We start from the raw sequence: 13012 nt of genomic DNA on the forward strand, positions 1-13012 counted from the left end.
CTTGAAATCAGACAAAAATAAGTCTGTGTTCACATTTTCCTTGACAAAGTTACAGGAAGGAGCTTGTTAGCAAATGAAAGTGAAACATCCTCTTTTGATGTATGCTCGTGTTTTTGTATGTTGTGGGTATTCTGTGTGCAAATATTTTTTAATAATATCTTTCTACTACATTTCTCTAATGTAGTTCTTTAAAAACATAGATTATGTCAAAATATTCCAAGGGACGGACATGAGGGGGTCCCAGGTATGTTTTCTATCTTGTGAAGGCTGTGAAAAAATTGAAGACCTCTGTTCTAGTGTGAGACAATACCTTAGCTCCCCCTAGTGGTAGACACCACACCTGCAACAGCCATTCACTACTGTCCTCTGTGGTTAGAGCACTTATCATAGCAATGAGACTCTACAAAGCTAAATGAAACCCTGAATTCCTCTTTGAACTCATCATTAGCCTCGAGGGGAAAGAAGCAAGTGAAACCAGCTCGGCTGATAAAATCATTGTTGGGAAAACGAATGAAAATCCTGTTAAATCAATAAGTACCAAAGATGAGTGCATCCTCTAACCACCAGTGGCTCAGTGGGAATATTCAGTGGCCCACGATGGAGGGTGGGGCCTGCGCTACTTCCTCTAAGTGTGACTGTGGAGCGGATTGACTTAACTCTCCCCAGGTAAATATAGCTTTCGTCTGCACAGCTGAGGGACTTACCACAGCAGCCTCCATCTGAGGATGAGGTGGTCGACTGCTCATCAACACTCCTTAAGTGACTCTGTGGCATGTGAGTGAACTCTCTGGTGAGGACAACAATCTCTTTGGTTTGGGCGGCGGCCGGTGGTTTGCGCCTGGGGAATGTGGAGGTGACATCATGTTGGGAGGAGCAGTGGCATTTGGCCAAACCATGACAAGTGGAGCAGAGGGAGGGGTTTCTGCGAGGTGGTTGGAAAACATTATTACATTATTGTAAAGATCAGAAGCATTCTGACTTTGAAAATCAAAAGTTAGGCGTCAATAAGCCGTCATGTCTTACAAGGAAATGAGGAAGTCCTGATCAACTGGGATGCTTGTTAACGATGTCACAGATTCACTCTGACCTTTTAAGAAAGAAAACATGTAAATGAATCACATAATTTTCACATTTGTCAAGAATTAACATACACTAATTTTGAAATTAAGATGTCTACCTGTGTTTGCTTGTATTTTCATCATCCACTTCTTCATCATAAAGCGTGAGGAGGCATTGAGAAGATATTCAGACCCGTCACGGAGCCTGAGGGACAGAAACACAACTATTACAACCTCCAGACAAAATGATGAATGGTCAAACACACGGCTGTGCACAATCTACAACCCCAATTCAAAAATATGTGTATAACATAAAATGCAATGATTTGCAAATACATTTTGACCTATATCCAATTGCATACAATACAAAGACAAGATATTTAACAAGATATTTAATGTTCAAACTGATAAACTTTATTGTTTTTGTAAATATACACTAATTCTGAATTTGATGCCTGCAACATGTTTAGAAAAAGTTGGAACAGGGGCAACCTGTTTGGAACATTCAAAAGGCAAACTGGTTAATTGGTAACAGGTTATGGTAACATTATTGGGTATTACAGGGTCATTCACAAGCATGGATGGGGTGAGGTTCACGACTTTATGAAAAAACTGCATGGACAAACACAAAACTGCAAGAAATTTATGGATTTCAAGATCGACAATCCATAATATCATTGAAAGATTTAGTGAATCCAGAGAAATCTCTGCATGTTAGGGGAGAGGTCAGAAACCAACACTGAATGCCCGTGACCTTTGACCCCTCAGGCAACACTGCATTAAAAAGCCACATGACTGTGTAAAGGATACTACATAGGTTTTGCAGCGACATATGCTGCCATCCAGATGACATCATCAGAGACGTCCTGCTTATTTCAGCAAGACGATGCCAAGACACATTCTGCATGTGTCCCAACAGCGTGGCTTTGTAGTAAACGAGTTCAGGAACTAGACTGACCCACCAGTAGTCCAGACCTGTCTCCCACTGAAAATGTGTGGTGCATTAGGATGCACAAAATATGACAACAGAGACCCCAGACTGCTGAGCACCTGAAGTCGTATATCAAGCAAGAACAGGGAAAAAAATCACTTTCAAAACTTCAACAATTAGTGTCCTCAGTCTTCAAATCATTACTGAGTGTTGTTTAAAGAAAAGGTGATGTATCACAGTGGTAAACATGCTCCTGTCCCAACTTTTTTGAAACTTATTGCAGGCATCAAATTCATAATGAAAAACAATAGTTAGTCAGTTTGAATATGAACTATTTTGTCTTTTTACCGAATTAAAATGTTTTTGCAAATCATTGTTTTAATTTACATTTTATATGAGGTCCAGACTTCTTTGGAATTGGGGGTTGTGTAATGCATCATCACTGTAATTTAGTGGTTATTAAATTCTTACTGTAGTCGAAAGCAGTTGGGTTTTTTGGTGTACTCCGGTGCAGGTGAACACTCAGCTCCCAGGAGGTTCAGCGGGAGGCCACATGCAGAGCTCTGCAGCACAGCACAGATTGATCATCATTGACTTCGTACCAACCAATTCAATTATTTACCAGTTCTGCTCCTCTGGGCTCTTGGTCTTTTTGATGTCCTTTTTTCCTGCTTACCCTCAGTGTATCCTTTCTATCCTGGAAGAAGCACAAGGTGTGTCTGTATAGGACGGCGTGGTAGGAGCTCCAGCCTCGGGAGGCTGCCTGTGAAAATAAGATAAGAGTGTGTGCTGCTGACTGTGGACTTTACATTTGCTGACCATGCTGGCTCAAACGTTGAACCGAGCCTTTCTTACTTTCTTTCCTCCCAGCTGCAGCTTGTGTTTCCTCTCCAGCGTTCCCTCCATGGACTGCAGCTCAGGCTTTCCGCTCTGAAAGGGTTTAAATTAACACAACATTTAGACAAAAAGAACAACTCCTCTCTGCAGTTAATCATAACAGCCATATTTCTAACGGCCTCAAAGAGCTGAACAGATTGTGCTCACGCTCACCAGTGCGACACAGCGCCCTCCAGTGGCCGCTAAGCCTTCCTGCTCCTCCATGTTGTCCAGGCTCTGAGAGGCTTTTCTTTGCTGGCAGACGCCGTCCAAACCCATGTGAACTGACAGCAGACTCACTGAGTGGTCCTGTTTGGAAAGAGCCGATTCATCAGACATCACTGATGATGAAATATTAGCTGCTCATACAGATGTTGCCTTTAATATCAACACCACAGAGATAAAAGCTACTGACCACAGCTACAGGTTTAGGGCAAAATTAATTTAATTTGTAAACATGATAATTATCATACACGTTTATATTGTATAACCATTTAAATTAATTACTAATGCATTCATTAGAATTATAATAAATGAGGTAAGGTGGGTTAAAGTTTCAGTTCACCCAAATTACATGAAACACTAACTTTTTCTTGCTTATCTCTGCTGCTATCCAGACATGCTGATAGTTTTGGTTTTATTTACTCAGGTTTTAAATAGTTGTAAAAATTTCTGCCACCATCCCACTACAACAAATGTAAGACTTACACGTATGCACTGAAGTCACATACTGCGCTCCACATACCCAAAATGTGTACAGTACAATTGCTGAACCTAGACTTTTGTGTAAATAAACTTAATCATAAACAGAGTCATATGTATCTTTTTGGCTCACTGCATGCCACGTCGACCTGATGTCCTGAAAAATTCAGGACAGACCCAAATTACAAGCAATTTTCCCAAATCCGCTCTTGTTTCCTCTGAAAATTAACCACTACGGTGATAGACAATATGAATCTGTGAAAATATTCTGATCAAAGCACTTATGAAGGCTCTCATTCCAGGTTTTAGTCATTAAACAATTTTTTTTATTTTTTGAAATTTATGATAAAACATATAGTAAGAGTATATTAACATGCTTTGTCTATTGCACATGGTAATTATCACATTGTTGATGTCATTCAAACTGTTGATGGTTGGAGTTTTGCTGGAGGAATCTGTGATAAAAACATCTAACAATGTGTTTGCATGCTCCTACAGTTTGATGATTTACAGTTCATGCATCTTGTAAACATCCAGTGCATCATCTTCCTCAGAATCTGTACTTAATTTTCATAATATTTATACCAAATTATTAGTCTGATGTTACTCTAAATTATTCTACACATTTTAATCCTTCTGATATGATATGTCCCAAATATCACCCATTCTCATCTGGTCACCTTAGTGCCACGTCACTGCCTGAGAGCCTCCTTGCCAGTTGTAGACGCATAACTGTGGTAACTTGCAGACAACGAACTAATTAAAAGAATTTATGCATTTACTAAGTGTTTTTGGTTACTGTCTGTGTTTGTCTATTGTTGTTGTCAGCACTTCTGCATTTCATTATGAGATATTTACGTTGATTTAGTATCCAGCGCTTGCATGCTGTAATATTTGTTCTGGAGCTTCATCTGCTATTGGTTTCATACGAAGGCTTTGGACGTACTAAAACATCTCACATGTTGTTTTAGCATACTAAATAGCATGATACACATGAATGGACTTGCAGACACAACCATGATAGAAAAAAGAGGAACAAACTAGCCAGTTAGTTCCAGAAGAATAGATGGCAAAACACATCTGATCTATCTAGCTAATTTTAGTAAAATTCCACTGTGTTGCATCAGATTTGGATTGTTTTTGAATTGTTTTGTGTAACTGTCAAGGTCCATGGAAATTATCTCATGCAATTTGCAACCTGCAGATAGCTGCTTGAAAGTCTCACCATGTAAAGCCAACCTTACTGCTCAGGTTGTTACAATACTGATACCAGAAGTGGAAATGCCTCTGAGACACCCTAAAATGCTGGATCATATATCATCATATCATCAGGAAAAAATGGTGACAGAACATCTCTGCTTACGGCAGTAAAAACAAACAAACATTTTAAACAGTGTAAACTGTCTCGGCTACATAACACAGCATCAACCCCTTTATGGGAATCATCCGTTTTCAAGAAGAAATCTCAAGGATGGAATTTTCTCTACTATCCTCATACCTACATAACAGCAGGAATAAGTGAGATTTTTATTCTTTGGTAAATTGGGTGAGCTGATCCAGACTCCTAGGTTTTGATATCACAGTATATCAAACGCTGACCTCACCTTCGAACAACCTGTGTGCTCATCCACCTCCTCCCCCACCTTTGCCTCCTCCACCTCCTCGTCCTCTTCCTCCTCCTCGTCCTCCCTGTATTGATAAATATATCTCTGATTGTCCCCTACATCTGGCAGCTTCACTGGATCTGACGCCGTCTCGTTCACCGTCACTGACGTCTTGCTGGCTGGTTCCCGGTTAGGAAAGGCCGCCCATGACCTCCTGTCTCCTACAGCCAGCGGAGGGTGGGGACCTTTGGGACTCTGCTCCTTGTCATAACCCAGCAAGCTCTGGATGTGGGAGGGCAGTTTAAACTCAGCCACGAGGAGGTTGGGTGCTGAGGCTGTGGCGAGGTTCCTGTAAAGCACAGCTGGGGACTTGGGTGAAGGTGAGCGGGAAAGGGGCTCTCTGGGTTGGTCGGCGGGTTCGGACTCCTCCTGGTTGGGCTGATACATGATGTCTGAACAGATGCTCTGTCTGTAGTTCGTCGTCTGGTTCCAGATGTCCTCCAGCTCTTCTTCTTCCTCCTCAAACTGCTGGTGGTCGGGGTGGACGGGCTCTGTTTCGTGCTCTGCTGATGGACCCGGTGGTGTTACAGTGTTCTCCTTCATTTTGGCGCAGTCTATGCCTCCAACCTCGAGGGACATGAGCCGCCCCACCACTCCCTTAGGATGCAGGTTATCTGGACATGGAGCATCGGTGCAAAGCTTGATGCTGCTGGAGGTGGAGATCCCAGAGTCGACTGAGTCCTGACGAACACTCACGCTCACTGTTGACTTCAGATTCACCACCATATGCGAGGCTTGGCTCACACACTGAAGTCCAGGACTCTGAGATCTTGCACATTTATGGTACTGGTGTCCATTTAAGTCTCGAATGAGCGTATGGACACTGGGGCAGCCGTGTTTATGCTCAGCTGTACTTTGGGCTTGGTTCACATAAATAGGGAACTGTGAAGGCTGGCTGGTTTTGACCTCTGATGACATTTTGTCCCACTCCTGCTCTGCATCCTCGTGGAGCTGGGTAGCAGACAGGTCGTTGCATGGGACGGTCTGATCCTCATCCTCTTCCAGGGGAAGAGGAGGTGGTGGCTGGAAGCCCTTGTCTACATCAGGCAGATCTTTCACAACAACTGGCGAAGTTCCAGAAATATCTGCCGAACTCCGCGTGACAGCAGGAGTGGGTCGAGTCTGTTTGAAGGAGCTCAGGGCCGTGTGTCTCTGTGAAAGAGGGTCTGGATCAGTCCCTGCTCCTTTTTTGGACTCCGGAGGGGCAATGGTGATGATGTCCTGAATGCTGGGGATGAGCGTCATGTCTTTAGGCAGGTCGAAGCTCAGCACAGAGCCCAAAGACAGGAATCTGCAGTGGCCTCTCACATGATTTGTAGGCGGGCCCTCTGACACAGCGTACGGAGTGATGCTGTATTCTCCTGCACACTCTGTATCAATGTCCTTCAGCAGGGGGTTCTTCATATAGGCCATTGCTTCTCCTCCATCCCTGTTCTTTGGCGGACTCTTCTTCCTTCTGCCTTCCTTCAGCGGCCATGTGTGCGTGTCATATGTGGTCGTCTCGCAGGCATAGTGAGGCATCCCCTCCGTCTGCTCCTCCACCCCCATGATCTTCTGGATCGTGTGTCGGCGAGCGTCTCTCTTCCTCTTCCTCTTCTTGCCCATTCTCTTCAGGCTGCTGAAGATGCCGCTGCCGCCCGCTGAAGGGTGGAAGCTCACGTTAGCCACCTGAGGTGCCGGCGCTGAGGAAGACGGCGAGGTGGAGGCGGATGGCGAGAAAGCAGGGGAGGCTGAGGCTGCAGAGCGGCTCTTTTGGCGGGGCAGGGTGATACTCTCATACACAGGGGCCGCAGCCAAGTTGCTATCCTTGACATGCAAGTAGGTACTTACCTGTAAAAAGAGAAGGATATTAGGCGTGTGTGAACTCTCGTATCACCGAGACAGTAAATCACTCATTCTTGACAATTGGGACTGTATTTTGAGGAGGTTTTGATTCTTATTCTTTAATTATGTTGGGAAAATGTGTTCTAAAAAATCAAACTTTTGGCTATTAAACCTTGCAACTGGCCAACCTATCAATCTAGATTGATCGATTTAGTGTTTTATTAAATAGTGTTTTTTTTTGCAGCTGAGGACTTGAATTTTGTGTCAGGCACACTAAAAGTCATAGTTTTATAATATAAAACACGCAGGAAATGTTTAATGGTTTTCTTTGCATAAAATACAAAATTATTTAATTAGCTGTATAATCAAAAAGTTTGATCTATTTTCATTCAAAAAATAAATATCATTTTAATGTTGCCCACTTCCAATTTCTGTTGATAATGTAATTTAGATTTAAACAGCTTTTAACATATCCTTTAATTGATTGAAACGGTGAATTCTTGTGTGGGACAGAGGTATCTTCTGGCATAGAGTAAGAATAGAAACAAAACACTGTATAAATTACATATATATAAATTCTTAAAGAACATATTTTCAACAAAAAATTGGAATTAGAGTGTTGGTAGTAATATTTTTAAGTCGTTTTGATTTGTCCCAATTTTCAAGAATGGGTCGAATGCTTTATTACAAATGGTTAACCCTGTACAGACTCATGCTTGCTGCAGGACTCCTCTGTGAGAACAAGAGCTGGTTTATGTGTTACAGATGAATGGTGACATGAGAGCAAAACTGACTGAGACAATCAGCTACTTTTCAGAGACAAACATCAGCCTCTTTCCTCTGCATCCCACACATCCCAGAAAACAATGGATTCATGAATGTACAAGCCCCACACAGCAATGCAAATGTATAAAAAAAAACACAAAAGACAAAAAAAAATTAGATGAAAGGACAAAAGAACACAGACATGATTGCATTTGCACACTTGCAGGGCTTAATCAAAATCATATGTGGCTGCACATGCCGTCATATGCAGCTGTAATGGCTTGACCTTTCAACTCTGTGACTAATCTCTTGTTTCTGTGGAAGCCCCAGACTATAAATCATGGTGTGCAGTCTGGGGGCCTTTCTCGAAAAGTTCAGCACCAGTTCCCTGTCTAATGGCTGCGCCTGTACTGGCGTTTAGGACTCACTCCTGCTGGGAGCCATTTTGGAGCACAAGTTTCATAGGAAGCGAGGATGAGGTCACTTATTTTACACAATCGGGGCACAGCCACGCAGAGCCAGACGAGAGCAGGTTTACGTCAGGCTTGTGGTGACATGACAGAAGGGGAAGAGAGAGCTTCTGTCAACATTCACAGCAGGGAGAAGACTGTGTGTGCTGTCTTTACTCATCACCCTCGTTCTGTCGCTGTGCTCTCCAGATTTAAGTCCTGGCCTGTTAAACACGCTGACTTCCAAAGAAAAGTTTTAATGTTGGAGGAAAGTTTGGATTGTAACTTATTGATTCACTGTCTGATTTTCTGTTGGGAATTTAACCATTTATCTGAGTTTGCACAAGACAAACTGAAAGGGCAAAATGACTACTGACAGAGTACTGCAAACATGGATTCCAAAATATACTCATTTGTTTTCAGTGCTTCAAGCTTCCTTAGAAAATTTCTTATTTTTAAAGCTGGAATGAACAGCGGATTACATGAGCCCTTTAAAGGACCAGTGAGTAGAATTTAGTAGCTTCTAACTGAGCTTATGGACTGTAGGAGAAACTATGGTGGCTGTAAAACTTAATGCTGCATCTATAACCAGTGTTCGGTTTTCGGAAACACGGCGATCTCTATGGAAGAAGATCTGCTCTCTCTGTATTGTGATGTGACGTGACGTGACGTGACATGGCACAACATTACCTGACATTACGTGATATGATGTGACGTAACTCGGTGTAATGTAACTATCATAACATGACATAACTCAACGTAGCATAAGTCAGTGTAACTCAATGCAACATAACGTAATATAACTTAATGTAACTCAATGTAGCATAACTCAACATTACATAAGTGTAGCGTAACTCAGTGGAACGTTATGTAATTCAACTCACCATAAGATAACGTAACCTAACTATCTTAGCGTAATGTCACACAACAATTCTTATTATCAGGTTATACACTAATGAAAACACACTAATCAATATTATATTCCATTTATGCCATATTCTGCCAATAAATCCCCATAAATTTTACCCACTGGCCCTTTAAACATAAATACTGCAAAGATAATTCACAGTTTATTTTAAATAAAATGCCCCAGAATGTGATTTGTAATCCAGTTTGCACAGCCACTTTCATTTACATAGAGTAAGTCAATTGCAAAACATGTCACATAGAATTTTACTAGAGCCTAAATAACTTTTAGGGTTGGCATAATACTACATATCAGGTATTAATTCATTGTATAAATTATAGTAACTGGTCATGAACATGTTATAAGGAACAGATTTGCGTTCACAGACTGGAGCACAGATCACTGCATTTCATTTATTAGCGTTATATTTTTCAAACGGACTGTAAAAATATTATCTCTCTTCTCCCATCTCATTAAATATCATGACAGGATGTACTTCATTAAAAATAGGATTTATTTGGTTTTGGATTGCATTCATGGCTGCATGTAAGTAGGAATTTTTCATTTTTGACAGTAAAATGGTTAGTTGTCTTTTCTTGCTTTCCTCACATTAACTGTACGTTTTCCAGCCACAGTGACTCTAGAGATGGTGTGAGGGCAAATATGATAGCACTTTGGCATGACTTGTTTCCTTTAACTGTCATGCCTGGCTTACAGACTGCAGACTGGCTGCATCTGGTAACAGGGGTTAGTAGAGCATGCTGCCCCCAGAAAACAACTACACACAGCATGCAGTCCCAGCACTCTATGAGACGCAGCATGCAATGCCAGTTCACACCGCGCAATTTACCTCGTTTGCACTCTGCCGATAAATCTTTCTCTTTCGCTTTAAACTACCCAAAGTATTTTCCAAAAGCCCCTGGCAGCGCCTCCAAAAGTTTTTACAGGCAGAAGATTGAGGCACAGCGGGCTGAGGGAGAAAACGGGGGAAAAAGGAAGATATGAAGGCCAAAGGAGAAGGAGAAATGAACAGCGGCAGACAATCCAGGAGGGAGATCCCATGCAGTGACATTTCGGAGCATCATTCAAAAGTGGCATCCCACTTCATTATAGTGTTTGGTGACTTTTATTGTGAGGTGATGAGTGTGTTTCTCACCCTGTGGACGGGCTCAGAGGTCTCCTCCTCTGCCTCCTCTGTCCTAGCAGGCGGGTCGAGCACCTGAACCTGGCTGTCCCCTGTGTTACCGAAGCTAAGGATGAGGTTGACCGTGCCCCCTAAAGCAGGGCTGCCTGGTTCTTTGAGGACCACAATAGAGGGTTTGGGAGACTCGGAGGAGGAGGTGGCCTCGCCGGCCCGTGGTCCGATGGTGTTCATGATCTCATACCCATCCTCTAGCTGCTTCCCCTCCTGCTCCTGCTCGGATTGTCTGGGTGGCAGGGATGAGGGCCGGCTGTCTCCTGCCGCCTTGAATTTGTCGTCTTCCGGCGTGACGACCGGGGACTGATGGGACTGGTAGACTTCTAGCTCAGGAGCTGAACTCTGTGTGTGAAGCTGTGAAAAGAAATTAACAAATTTTCATTTCGGTAAATAAATACTTTCATCCACAGGCAGTTAATCTTTCGGTTCTTGATTGCTCAAGTTTTATGTCAAAATCCTCAGAACTTCTTCAGGCTGTTATGAGTTGTTTTAGAAGTTTTGTAAAATAATCAAAGAAAAGTAAAACTTAAATGTTAAACATGACATTGTGGAATTGTAGAAATAGGGGTTCCAGAAGAGTTCTACCCAGAACAATTTGCTTCTGAAGAACCCATTTTTTTGTAGAAAGGGTTTGCCGAAGGTTCTTTGTAACAGTAAGTTCAATTAAAGAATTGGAATTGTTGAAATCCTTAAAGAACTCTTTTGTCAAGGGTTCCTTGCACCATAATATAAAAGGGTTCTCAGTAGAACTCTCTAGATGGGTTCTAGATAAAATCCTGGGAATATAAAAGGTTCTCAGTAGATTCCCAACTACGTTCTCAATAAAATCCTGGAAGCAAAAAAGGATCTCAGTAGAACCTCTTGAGTGTGTTCTTGATAAAACCCTTTGGAACAAAAAAGTTCCTAGTAGAACCCCCTTGGTAAGTTCTAGATGAAACCCTTGGAGTGAAAAATGTTCTTGAAGAAACTTCTAGGAGGGTTCTAGTATCAATAGAACCACCTTAGGCTCTAGATAAAAGGCTTGGAATATAAAAAGATTCTCAGTAGAACCACACAAGTGTGTTCTAGATAAAACCCTTGAAATATGAAGAGGTTCTAGGTAGAAACCCCGAGGTAGGTTCTAGATAAAACCCTTTAAATATAAAAAAGTTTGCAGTAGAACCCCCAGAGGGTGTTCTCCATCTATTGGAATCCATTGGATTTGAAATACACTGGAACAAACAAGGTTATTTTTAGAACCTTCTTTATTGGTTCTAGATAAAAGCCTTGGAATCTAAAAAAAAAGGTGGAAACCCCTTGATGGGTTCTTGTTAACACTCTCATCAGGGGTTCTGGATGAAACCTTTCACAGATTGTGTTACCCTTTACTTTGGGTTCTAGGTAGAACTCTCTGAAAGCAACATTTAGTCTGTTCCTGCAATAAAAGCCTCTCTGCTCTCTCACCTCTGTTAATGGAGGGCACATCGTGGCCTCAGAATAAATGTTATCTTGTGAAGGTTCTTGTCTGTTCTTCTTGTGAAGCCACTGTTGTTTCTGAGCCCTCCAGTGCACCAAGATCCACCCAAGCATACTCCTCAGTTCCTCCAGGCGCTCTTTTACCTGCGAGACATTACTCAGGGTTTGTAAAAAACAATAAAACCAACGATATCATCAGGGATGGCGGTGAGTCATACACGTGTAACCCTGCTCACCATCTGTGTGAGGTGGTGTTCTTTGTCTAAAAGGTTCGTCCCCATTGCCACCAGCTCATCAAACTCCTCAAACTTTTGTTCAATCTGCATGTCCAGCTCTGCCGCGAGTGGCCTCTGGCCATCTTTCCCAAGATGCAAGGCGGTATCGGAGAAAATGCACGACCTGGTGTCTTCTGTCCATGAGCTGTTCAAAAGAGAGTGGGGGTTGGGGTAGGAGGAGGTGGTGGAGGAGACAAGGAGCGGGGCTGTGAGAGAAGCCATGCAGTCGAAAAATCTGAGAATGACCAGACTCTCTCTGATAGGACAGACATTCATCGCCTTGTCACACTCGGCCCAGGAAACTCCCGCTGACCTTCTCAGCACATCTTAAATTATACATTTCACCAGGGACCTGTGCTTGACAAGGAGAACATCCTGTTCTTTCCTTGAAAAGATATTGTAATGGGCAGATGTTCTCACAAAAGAGGATTACGAAATAACGTCTGGCCCAGGAACGGGTCACAACATCCCCACGCCCTGCTTACATCATGGCGAGGTAGCTCCTGAAGAAGTCCTGGAGCTGCACAAACTCTCGCAGACGTGATTTGTTCTCCGTCACGCTCTTCCCCAGCTCTGTCCAGCCCTGCAGCATGGCCTGGATCTTCGCCCCGAGTACGTGCACCCTCTCCGGGCACAGCTCCTCCAGCCGAGAGGTCTGGTTCTCCATCTCCTTTACCTCCTCCCTGATGACCTCATAGTCAATCTGTGGAGAATCACAATAAAAAAAAATCCATCATCTCCCATCATCCTCGGTATCAGTCAGACAGCCTGTACCAATTGTATCTCTGTATGACGATGACCTCATCCTCAAAGCTTTATGCATATTATTTAGCTGCAGACCCATATGGTCTGCATATGTGCTGCCACGCTATACGCTCGCAACCCTGACCACGTTCTCTCTCCGTTTG

At 42.8% G+C, this 13012-nt stretch overlaps 1 protein-coding gene across 6 annotated transcripts in view; it reads right to left on the bottom strand.

Annotated features, from left to right (window-relative positions):
• mymx (myomixer) overlaps positions 1 to 13012 on the bottom strand; it is a 46280-nt gene that overhangs the window by 2418 nt on the left and 30850 nt on the right. For 4 of the 6 annotated variants that reach the window (XM_084736682.1, XM_084736684.1, XM_084736683.1 and 1 more), the window contains exons 20-32: positions 12590 to 12807; positions 12066 to 12249; positions 11818 to 11973; positions 10333 to 10728; positions 10027 to 10146; positions 5172 to 7061; positions 3040 to 3174; positions 2845 to 2919; positions 2666 to 2752; positions 2461 to 2552; positions 1178 to 1263; positions 1024 to 1087; positions 705 to 922 (exon numbers count right to left, since the gene is read on the bottom strand). In XM_084736682.1, the coding sequence (XP_084592808.1) occupies positions 705 to 922; positions 1024 to 1087; positions 1178 to 1263; positions 2461 to 2552; positions 2666 to 2752; positions 2845 to 2919; positions 3040 to 3174; positions 5172 to 7061; positions 10027 to 10146; positions 10333 to 10728; positions 11818 to 11973; positions 12066 to 12249; positions 12590 to 12807 (3721 nt within the window). The remainder of the gene's footprint in view (positions 1 to 704; positions 923 to 1023; positions 1088 to 1177; positions 1264 to 2460; positions 2553 to 2665; positions 2753 to 2844; positions 2920 to 3039; positions 3175 to 5171; positions 7062 to 10026; positions 10147 to 10332; positions 10729 to 11817; positions 11974 to 12065; positions 12250 to 12589; positions 12808 to 13012) is intronic. The other 2 variants (XM_084736685.1, XM_084736686.1) reach the window with 2 other exon arrangements.

This window comes from Lutjanus erythropterus, chromosome 14 (genome assembly GCF_056507025.1).
Source record: "Lutjanus erythropterus isolate fLutEry1 chromosome 14, fLutEry1.hap2, whole genome shotgun sequence".
NCBI classification, from domain to species: Eukaryota; Metazoa; Chordata; class Actinopteri; order Lutjaniformes; family Lutjanidae; genus Lutjanus; species Lutjanus erythropterus.